General features: G+C 44.2%; 1 protein-coding gene across 1 annotated transcript; it reads left to right on the forward strand.

The window, feature by feature from the left end:
* Window positions 1-10,357: 10,357 nt before the first annotated feature.
* On the forward strand, window positions 10,358-11,500 carry LOC149943773 (innexin inx2-like). The gene has a single exon (XM_090176191.1). The coding sequence runs from the start codon at window positions 10,358-10,360 to the stop codon at window positions 11,498-11,500; it is 1,143 nt and encodes a 380-aa protein (XP_090032317.1).
* The last annotated feature ends 354 nt before the right edge of the window (window positions 11,501-11,854 follow it).

Here is an 11,854-nt window from a genome sequence, read left to right on the forward strand (position 1 = left end):
ACTTCGCCAAGCATGCGAGCAATAATTATTTTTTGACTTTTTGATCGTCGTGAACTCGTGACGTCGTCATTTATGATCAGGGCTGCCAAACTTAAACTGATTTTCCCCGCGAAATTGAAGAAATAATAGCAGCGAAAGGTTTTTTTCTTAATATAACAATAAATAGGATTATAATTGTGTTGGGGGAGTATATGGAGAATGGTGTTTCAACAGGTAAAATCGAAGGGTCCGTCACTTCAATGAATCGTGTACGAGATTCCGAATCAAGGAATCTGGAATCAAGATTCTTGATTCTGCTAAGATTCTAGATTCTAGCCAGATTCCGTGATTCCGCCATGATTCCTTAATTTTCCGTGATTCCACTCTTGATTCTTTGATTCTTATTTGATTCCGTGATTCTTGTTCGATTACGTGGTTCTTGTGGGGTGGCGGAGTGGTTAGCACTTTCGCCTCGCAGCAAGAGGGGCCGGGTTCTATCCCAACTTGTGGCACTGGGTGAAAACTCGGAACAACTCCTTCTGCGTTGAGTTTGCAAGTTCTCTCCCCACTGGTTTAAGGGGTTTTCCCCCGAGATCTTCGGTTTCCCCTTCCATAAAAACTTGTTGAGGTTAACGGTAATAGTTAAGACCTTTTCACACGAGCCAACTTTTAAAATCAAAATGCTGAGTCAGCAAAAATGGATCAGTGATCCATTTTTTTCTCGCGTACTTTTTTGGTGGATCAACTCATCGAACTTTTATTCACACGAACCAACTAGTTTACTCAACTCAAAGTTGACTCATCTAGTTGGATCAAAAAGTTGGCTCGTGTGAATAGACCTTTAGTGTAGGGAGCTGTTGGCTCGCGTGGCTTGCAGGGCTTGCCACCACCCTCCTACGCATTGTAACCCGGCCACCTGAATTAAAAAGCTTTAAAAGTCGCTCGATGACTTAGGCCTAGGGTGGTGCCTTGGGTATTAGCCTAGCTGATTATTATTGTTAGGCTACACACTTGTACAAGGTTCCTTGATTCATCTATTCGCAACCGAAACCAATCTAGCTGTTCGAATATTATAGAAAAGGCGGTGTGACTAGGCAAATGACCAGTTAAAAATTGTCTAGGTCAGTTTAAAAATAAAATCGAAGGTGGTCAGTTGAGGGGTCAGTGGTTCACTGGCCCACTTAATAAAAGGGTCCCACTGGTGTTTGAAAAATCCAACCCGAAAATCGAGTAGCAGGTGACTTTTCATTCCCTACGTCATAATTTCGCACCGGAAATTGTAATAATTTGAAGGCCGGTGTGGCCTTTAATTCAACTTGGTCTACGGATACATATTATGGATTAGCTCAGGTATTTCAGGGCACGGGGTCGAAGGCTAAGTCGATGGTCACTGCCACTCACTGGTTCACTTTAAAAAGTTCCTTATTTCCCACCCTGTAAAGGGGCTCACTTTATTTTCCATCTGCTTGAGATTCAAACCTCGCCTTCAAAGTTCCAAATTCGAGCCGACGCCGGGAGTAGTGGCTCACTCCTGTAATCCCAAGCGTCTGGGAGGCAGAGTTTGTGGATGGCCGTGTTAGGACGACCACCAATCCGCCAACGGTTAGTCGGCATATTTCCGCCACTGGTGTCCCCACCCTTGTTTCCACGTATCCCCCGTTGGCGTGGCCGTTACACATATCTTACCCTGATTAATCAAATGGACGAGAGGACTGAACTGTCCCACACGTTACAATCGAATAAAAAAAATCGAGCCAACCAAATGGTAATCGATTGTTTTACGCCCGAGAATACGACGAGCTAATACCATAGAAATCTCATAGGTAACTAGAATGCTGCCGTGTAACTGGCATATGGGCCAAACGCCGTGGCAGACGATAGCCAGATCTCAGCCAATCAGAGCTCAAAGAGTGGTTCTGCCAAGAATTTAATGTCACCAGAGAGAATGACGTCACCTATCTCCCGCTATAGTAGCGGATCCAAGGAGGATTATTATCCTCCTTGGCGGAACCACTCTACGGCCTCTCATTGGCTGAAGGTTCAAGGCGAACTGGCGTCAAGCTCGGCCGTAGGCGGCAGCATTCTAGTTACCTATGAGATTTCTATGGCTAATACCGTGGCTAATACGCTCGGTAAATACGAATACAATTCAACTATAGCCACGTTCACACATACGCGATACGTCTAAAAAGTTTTCGAAGCTCTTCAAATCATTTTCGACCAAAGTGTGAACCTAGTTATATCAGAGAGAATTTATTATATAATATTATAATTTATCTCTTGTTAAATCGCTTAAAAACGTTTGAAATCACTAAAAAACCGTTTTCGGGCCTTAAAGCAAGTGTCGGCTCGACATCAAGTAGCTCTTTTTTCAACAGATGTCGCTATCGTTGAAACCAAAACAAAATAGTGAGGTGAAATTTTTACCAAAAAGGCGATAATTATAGGTACACCTCGCGTTGATTGGATCGTTTGTAAATTGGTGAATAACATAAATTACAGCAATTATAAACAGTATTTTTACACTGTTATGGGCCACTGGTATCCATCACAAAAGTCGTGAATGGTGGTGACCACCGGGTCCGTAGAACGAGAGTGAAGCTGCGTGAGAGCGATTTTAGAACCCGAGCAAATAACCAAAGTGCCTTGGAGGTTGACCGACGCTTAAGACAAAGCCATTTGAATAGCGAAGAGCTCAATCTTATTTATGGGATGACCGGAATCCACAAGACACGTCACGCCGTCATTGTTAGCCGGGATCACGAAAGCCGCACCCGCCACACCCGAGCCCTCAGCCAACGAACCGTCGGTATAGATGACTGTAGCGTTCTTTCCGTGAGGTTCTAGAGCCAAGAGGAAAAGTTGTCGCAGCATATCCGAACTGTTGTCCTCCTTAGCGGTAATGAGCCAAGTCGAGATAATCATCGCGGCGGGCGGTTGCCAGGACGGCGAATCGTTGAAAGACAAATGGTGACGGGAGGTATTGAAGAGCCAGCTTACGTTGTGGGCCTGTGCCAAACGTCAAGCCCTGAGGAGAAATGGTAAACGTCCCAACGGGAAGCGATGTTCCAAAGTCTCGAGAGGAGACAATCCTTCCCTCAAAAAGGAGGTGTAGTAAGCAGTGTGTCAGAATTTATAGGCCGGTGTACCTAGTAACAGAGACCATACCACCGGAGGTCTATCATCATAGTGCTCTACGCCAGCGTCCACCAAGCCCAGACAGGTGAAAAATCCAACATGAGTAGTACCCAAATACTGATAGTCGCACCTTTGACGCAAGCAGAAGGTGCAGCAATGGGTCGACCATTTCCCACTTCGCACACAGCAGTGGGATTAAGAGTGGATGCTGTAGCAACTCCAGCCGACACCCCACCTACGTAGGTAAAGAGTCAAACCCTTTAGAGAGAGCTCTTAAAGGGGAACGACGAGCACACAGTAGTCCTAGTAACCCGGCACAGCTGGCACCGGAGATCCCGGTGTGACTCTAAAAGGCCGGGAAACAGGACCGCCGTGCCCTCATACGGAGGCCCGCCGCCCCACAGCAGGCTACCCATTCCGCCGAGACGGCCAGTTTGCACGGACCCTCTCCGTTAGCCTGAGCCAAAACTCAGTTTCCAGCCTCTACCTGACCGAAGTCGGAGGTGGAGATAGGACCATTTGACCAGAGCTAACATCTCCAAGTGCGCCACCACCCTTATGGGTTTTAAGAGCCGGACCCCGACTCCCCGGTAAAGCCACCAGTTATTGCCCACTCTGACCCGTTAAGGGCCAGGTGTAGTAAGCAGGAGTCTCCGCCGCGCCGCACGGAGTGAGGTTGAGGAGGTCCAACAAATAGTGTCTGAAGCGCAATGGTGGAAGCGCTGCTTCCGCCTCCATGAGACTAATGGCCGTTGAGGGTGGGACCCCAAGGATGACTCTGAGAGCCGCATTTTGAACCTTGTCGAGCTTAGCAAGAACAGTGGAGGTGGACGACGCATAGAGAGAGCTGGAATAATCCATCCTGGAGCGAATGAGATGGGTATAAAGCTGTCTAATGACTGCTCCTGTCGGCCCCCCAGCCAGTCGCCGAAACCGCCCTCAAAAGATTGAGACGCTCCAGAGAAGTCGAGATCAGCCCGTCGATCTGGGCCGCCCATGAGAGACTGTCGTCTATACAGGGCCGGGCATAGAGGTCTCGCGGCCCCGGGCGAAATGCATGAGCGAAACTAATTGTAGCGGCCCTCCGGTATATACATCCCTATGGTAAAATTTTAGAGGCCCCGGGTGACCACCCGGCTTGACCAACCCCCCCCCTTAAGCACGGCCCTGCGTCCACAATAACCCCTAGTAACAGGATATTACGTCCTAGCTGAAGTTGAAGAGCGTTCGGAATCTGTTTGATCTTGGATAGAACCATGTATTTGCATTTCAGCGGCTGGAAGTTTAGGCCCCATCTTGCACCTTAGGACGAAACATTGTCCAGGGTGACCTGCATGGTCGTATATAGACGCTCAAAGTTCCGACCGCATATCCAGGCGGCGATATTATCTGCTTGTTCCCCTTGGTCAACCGCCCTGGGACATAGCAAGGGAATCCCATCCAGCATGATTCTGAAGAGGAGGGGACTTACCGAGCTACCCTGAGGGACGCCCTGCTTAACCGAAAAAGGAGCCGATATCTCTCCGTTGACTCGCACTTGGGAGGTACGATCTGTTAAGAAGCTTTCCACCCAGCTGAGAAGATTGCCCTCGAGGCCACAACGTTGGAGCTAATAGAGGAGCGCTTGGTGATGAACACCGCTAGACAAAATTGGTTGGTTGCAAGGGCGCACTGTGCCACCGTAGTCAACCGGAAAGCATTATCCGTCACCCGCCGACCCTTCCGGAAACCCGATCGGTCCTGGGGGAGAACATGATTTCTCTCCAGGAACCAAACCAGACGGCCCTATACCAGTTTCTCATAACGTTTTCCCAGGTTCAGGAGGAGAGAGGTATCTCTGTATGAATCCGCAGAAGTGGGGGACTTACCTGGCTTTAAGATCGGACGGAGGATGGCTTGCTTCCACCTCGCCGGCATGATGCCCGCCTCCCACAGGCTGTTGTAGAAACTCAGAAATGCTGTGCGGAACGCCGGAGTAGTATTTTTGATAATAAGGTTAGAAATGTTGTCCACGCCCAGAGCCGTATTGTGTAACCCGGAGAGGACCCCATATAGTTCCTCTGCCGAGAACGGGCCATTGGCGGGGGATGTATGTCAGCGCCAGCTGAGGATGCCAAACACTCCACAACCTTTTTCTGGTCAGTGAGTATTTCAGCCCCATTATGGAGCGTAAGGAGCTTCCTGGGGCGGATCCCTGTTTTGAACCACCTAACCTGGCTCCAAACTTGAGGCAGGGGCGTGTCTGCATGTAGCCGGTCGTAATAGGCCCCCCAACTAGCACGCTTCGTGTCACTAATCAGTCGTTTATAGACAGCCTTCTCCCTTATGTAAGCAGCCTGGTCCAACAGGATGCCCGACCGCTGGGCCTTGCGACGAGTCTTACGGACTTCCATGACCTTGTTAGAACAGCGTTCATCCCACCATGGAGGCTAACGAGGAGACGAGCCTCCCCCGCCCTTTTTGATAGGAATCGTAGCCAGGGCCGTCTGGCGGAGAAGATTTTCTGCAGAGTATCCAGATAACGGAGCGTCCTCCAGTGTGTCATCTAAAAGGATTCTAAAACGTATAAAGTCCACCGCTGGATAGTGCCAATGCATACCACTTGCCGTAGAACTTGTAGTGTGTGCGGGGTCACATATAAAAATAGGGAAGTGATCATTTGTTACTCGGATAAAAACTGTCCAGGGGAGGGAGTGAGCCAATGTGGAGCTTACGAAAGTCAGATCTAGGGCAGCCTCTGGGCCCCGAGTTGTGTGGCGGGTGGCGTCTCCAGTGTTGAGGAGGACCAGACAGTCCTGGGCTTCTAGCCAACTCTGGATGAGGCGGCCTTGCTGATCCGTATGACTACTACCCCAGAGTGTGTTGTGGGCGTTGAAAGCGCCTAGGATGGTGTGTCAACTCCTAGGAGAAGATCGTCGAAACATTGTCTGGAGGCTACACCACCCGAGTTAAAAAGCGTAATCCAGCCAGTGGTAAAGCGGATATTAAGAGCCAGCACTTCCATCCTGACTCATCCTGGGCAAGGAAGCTGTACCATCGGAAGAGACCTCGCAACCAGAATCGCAACGCCGCCCCTGGCGCCTTTCACCGGGGGCGGGAGAGAAACGCGGTCCGCGCGGAACACATCATAAAATCCAAAGTGGACGTTAAAATTTTACTTCATTTTTCATTAATAGATGGCACCGCGGTCCCCACTCAAGTCGGTTTTTTTTAACAATAAGATAGTTAATGGCCATCTCTAATAACAGGGGCCTTTTCATAATACAGGTGGTAATGATAAAGCCGACAGTTGCTTGCTGTAAGTGTGACCGAGGCTTATGACTGTGATTCCTTAAATCAATTTTAGATTCCGTGATTAATCTTTGATTCCGTGATTCGCACGATATTCCGTGATTCGTATGTGATTCATCGATTCGAGTAGGATTCCAAGATTCCGAAGATTCGGATATTCTATAGATTCCTGATTAGATTCTTGACATTCGGAATCACGGAATCAAGGGCCGTACGAGATTCCTCGAAGTGACGGACCCCTCGGGTAAAATCATGGATCATTTATGCATTAATGACGCCCCCCAAAAAAGTCAATAAAAGGGTGTACAAGGTCAAGTTCCGTTGAAGATAACATAGACTACTTAATTAATATCAAACAATGGAATCGACAGAATGTATTTTTATTCGACCATTTTAAAATGAAAATGGAAAACTGCAACATGAACTTTGAAAGCCGCGAAAATTAATTAAAAAAACGCACATACCCGCGAAACAAAATGTTTTCCCACGATCACTAGAAATAAACCACAAATATTCGCGGTTTTACCGCGGGGCTGGTAACCTTCTCAGTCATGAAGCCACCACCACATTAAAACTTAAGGCACTTTACATTCTTGAGCTCGAGATTATCATAGATATAGGAAACGTATAAAAAGGTCAAGATAAAATATTTCAAAGGGAGTGAATACGGAGGTGACAGCTAGCAGAAACGCGTAATATCTGCAGGCTATCCTTATAAGGCGCTATCTATCGGTAAGAAAGCTCGTGCTATCGTCGCGAGAGCCATTGTCTCCTGCTTAAAAATTATACTTAAAGTCACCAACAGATGGTGTCTAAAGACTATGGCCTGCGAAAAGGTCAAGCACTTAGTACTAAAATGCTAAGAGAGCTCGCGCTCTTGATCACGTGCCTTCCTCGGTGTCTGCTAGGTGTCAATTCCGTATTTTAAGTTAGGCTTAGACGCCCGGAAATTTATCTAGACCTTTATATACATTTCTTATATCTATGGCCCCTGTCAACTTGTTTGTTCAATTTGCATGCGCGTTTTCCATTTAACGCTATTTAGCGCTCTGAGATCTCTCAAAGCCGATCTGTCTATATGTACAGATCAAGGTATCAGTGCTTCCTATTTGAGGGATTTTATCCCTTTTTAGGGATTTTCCAACCTAAAAGGGATTTTATTTTGAAAGAGAGGGAAAAAGGGAAAATTAAGGGATTTTTCGAAAATAAAGGATTTTGGGAATTTTAATAATTTTCCCTAGAAATATTGGAATCCAAGAATGAAATTAACTGGGATTCGGAAGTCTGTCATAGATTTGAAATATTTTTAAGAAAGTTTATATAAGGCCTAAAAATTAAAAATCTTATTCTTTTAGTTCAAAAATTTGTGAAAGGGATAAAAAGGGATTTATTAGAACCGACAGAGGTAGAAATGAGATTGTCCAAGTGGAAGCACTGCAAGGTATCGATACGCTCTCGGAGTAAGTTTTTGCGAGTTCCTTTTCAACTCGAAAATTTTCGAAACCTGTTTCATTTCTCTGTCGATCAGAGTGAGATGTAGCAATGTGATTGAAGTTAATCTTGAGAAGCTAAATGGAAAACGCTGTTACGAAAAATGAGCTAATGCTAGACCTTAATTTTAACTTAATTATCGGATCTTCCGAGAATCTTAGAGCGAGAGGGATGACTTAAGAAGCAAAATCAGAGAATGATCCGAGCAACCCCAATGGAAAACGCTATTAGAGAGGCTGGGCGCAAATTTCAAACTTAAAACTGAAGTTTCAAAAGGAACGACTGCAAAATTAGAAGATTCAGCAGAGCACAGCTCCAGCTACAGCTGCCAATATTAAAGTAATCACGACCGAAAACAATCGCTACGCCCAATTGGTTGGCCACTGAAACCTATATAGGTAGCGGCTAAAGCAGACGCTATTAGTTTTTCCTCATCGGTATTTGTAAATTGGACTTTATAAATAATGATACTCACATTTTATTAAACTTTTTGCATCGTTTACTTAAATTTTTGTTAAATTAAGCAAAAACGTTCTTATGACTGTAAATGACCCTTTGAAAACGTACTAGACACTTTTAAACTTCAGACAATTTAATTACCCCCCCCCCCTCGCATAGTGGGCATATGTAACATAATCACTCATAAATATGCCATAAAAACTTTTCTTTAATGAAACCTTGATCACCTCACTTACAACTCCATGACGAAAAGCGAGTACTCAGCTTTACTGATGAGAAACTCAGAAGTCAGCGAAGTGAGTTTTGAAAAGGCGCAGAATTCCTCTCGCGTTTCTAGCTTTAACAATCTATGGTTTAGCTCGTGCCTCACGATCACGTGATTTTGTTGCTGCATTCTTGGTATAAATGAATACGTTCCTGGTATAAATGAATGTATTCTTGGTATAAATGAATACATTCTTGGTATAAATGAATACATTCTTGGTATAAATGAATATATCTTTGGTATTAAAGAATACATTATTGGTATAAATGAATATATTCTTGGTATAAATGAATATGTTTTTGGTATAAATGAATATGTTTTTGGTATAAATGAATATTTCCTTGGTATAAATGAATATGTTTTTGGTATAAATGAATACTTCCTTGGTAAAATGAATACTTCCTTGGTATAAATGAATACGTTCTTGGTAAAAATGAATACGTTTTTGGTATAAATGAATACGTTCTTGGTATAAATGAATACGTTCTTAGTATAAATGAATACGTTCTTAGTATAAATGAATATATTCTTGATATAAATGAATACATTCTTGGTATAAATGAATATATTTTTGATATAAATGAATACATTATTGGTATAAATAAATACGTTCTTGGTATAAATGAATACCTTCTTGGTATAAATAAATACGTTCTTGGTATAAATGAATATGTTTTTGGTATAACCATAAGCCTATCATAAGGTCCCCATAAGTAAAGAGCCCCATGTTTATGGCATTGTCCATGCGAGAATAAAATTAACGTACGCCGATAGGGCAGTAGCGACATCTTCTTTTTCAAAATATCTACATTTAAAATATTATCTTACTTGGTAGAGCAGCCACGCTTGGTCTGATAAATGCCACACAAAAAACGTCTAAATCTCAAATTTAAAAAATAAATATCTTCAGAAACGCAACTATTATTTCTACTAGCCAGTTTTAGGTTCTGATGAATCATTTTGCAAAGATAAATGTAAATTTTAAGATTTTAAGCCATAAAATTGCGAATAAGCCTTGGCTACGGTGCTCAGGGCTCACGGTGGAGATTTATCCCGCGTGGTTCTAAATTTAAAATAGTTCGCGCACGGCTTGTGCGCATTGATAATGCATTTCGCGAAATTTATTTCAGAAAGGCATAGTTGAGGACGTAGCCACTAGGAGGTGCAGATTTTGAATACCTACCTCTTAATAACGGGTACGTGATCGTCAAAAATCTGGCCTAGACCTTTGCTTATGGGGACCTTATGATAAGCTTATGGTATAAATAAATATGTTTTTGGTATAAATAATTGTTTTTGGTATAAATGAATACGCCCTTGGTATAAATGAATACGTTCTTGGAATAAATGAATACATTCTTGGTATAAATTAATACGTTCTTGGAATAAATGAATACATGAACGTCAAGAAATTTTTAAAAAACATTAAATTCTTAGTCAGAGTAAAGACTTGGTATCTATGCAGTCGCCTAGGTACGAAGTTCGCAATTTGATAAGCTAGGTTATCGATAGCGTCCCAACGTGTATTCAATTAATACATAACCGTGTCTACATTTACATCTTACCTGATTTCGCCAGAGGCGGATAAAGAAACAATAGAATAGACATTTCATCGGTTGCTTGATGAAGCAATATGTTTGTATCTTCTTAAAACAATTTCCACGTTCTAAAATAATTTTATCGTGTAAAATCATAATAGTCAGAGTGAAGTAACTATCCTTCTTGGTTAAAAAGATGGCTTCAATTCTAATTAACGGCGATTTGAAGCAGCTAGTTCACATCTCGAAGATTACGACCGACAACCAAGTATTTCGTTTGCACTACAAACTGTCGTCGGTGGTGTTCATCGCTTTTAGTTTGGCTGTGAGCGGGTACCAGTTCTTCGGACAACCAATGTTGTGCATGAGCAAAGACGACTTTGGGAATCCCGATGATGATAAGGCCGAAAGAATCATAAATCAGTACTGCTGGGTTGAAGGAACTTTTACTCTGCCCAGATACCTAACGATGAAGGTCGGCGAAGAAGTACCGCATCCCGGTGTCCATAAGTACGCGGAAGGTGACGAAGTGATCGAACACGCCTACTATCAATGGGTGTGCTTCGTCCTCTTCTTGCTGGGATGTTTGTTCTACGCTCCGAGACTTCTGTGGAACTCATGGGAAGGGTCCAAGATCAAAGGCCTCGTCGGAGAGTTGGTCAAGAGCGCGTTGGACGAGAAAGTGGAAAAAGAGCAAGAGGAAAAAGTGGTCTCGTACTTTCAATCTCACGGAGGAAATCATTCCGGTTACGCCTTCCGATTCCTTCTCTGCGAAGTGCTGAATTTCGTCAACGTGATATTACAAATATGTCTGCTGGACCGCTTTCTGGGAGGTGAATTCCTCACCTACGGACCGCGCGTCTTCGAGTTCATCAGAAACGGAAAAGGAGATTCTGAGGATCCCATGATGAGAGTGTTCCCCAGAGTGACCAAGTGCACTTTCCATCGATTCGGTCCGGCCGGCAGCGTTCAGAAACACGACGTTATGTGCGCTCTCCCTTTGAACATTCTCAACGAGAAGATTTTCGCCGTCATTTGGGTCTGGCTAGTCCTGCTGGCCATTATTTCGGGGTTAGCCATCGTGTATCGTCTCGTCGTCTTCGCCTCTCCGAGCGTCAGATTTTTACTGACCAAAACCTACAACATTCTGACTCCGGAACACGTCATTGACAATGTCCTGTCGCGGCTGTCCTTCGGCGATTGGTTTCTCCTTTACCAGATTAGTCACAACATCGACGGCATTCATTTTAAACAACTAATGTTAAAACTGAACAAATCACTGAACTATGGAAACGAGAGCCCTTACTACGATGATACGAAATCATCGGAAATATTGTAGAGGCTAAGCACTCGACGTTGAAAATAGGGACGTTTATGTTTTGAGAAATTTCGTTAAACCTAGGAGCAACAAACACAAGGATAACGCAGCTAGCCCAGGGCCATCTTTACCTTTCAGGTGCCCCTGGGCTAATAATATCAGGCACTCTTTTTCATATCACCGCGTCTTTATTGAATACTTTACAATTAAATTATAAAAAATATAAAGGGCCGGATGGCACCCCTTCAGAGCGCGGCGCCCTAGGGCTTAGCCCTTCCTAGCCCAATGGTAGAGATGGGCCTGAGCTAGCCTTTAAACACCCTAACGCAGTGTTGAGTACAAATTTCATTGGACGAGCCATTACGCCGAATGTTT

This window comes from Leiobunum rupestre, chromosome 5, assembly GCF_980474605.1.
Source record: "Leiobunum rupestre chromosome 5, qqLeiRupe1.1.hap1, whole genome shotgun sequence".
NCBI classification, from domain to species: Eukaryota; Metazoa; Arthropoda; class Arachnida; order Opiliones; family Sclerosomatidae; genus Leiobunum; species Leiobunum rupestre.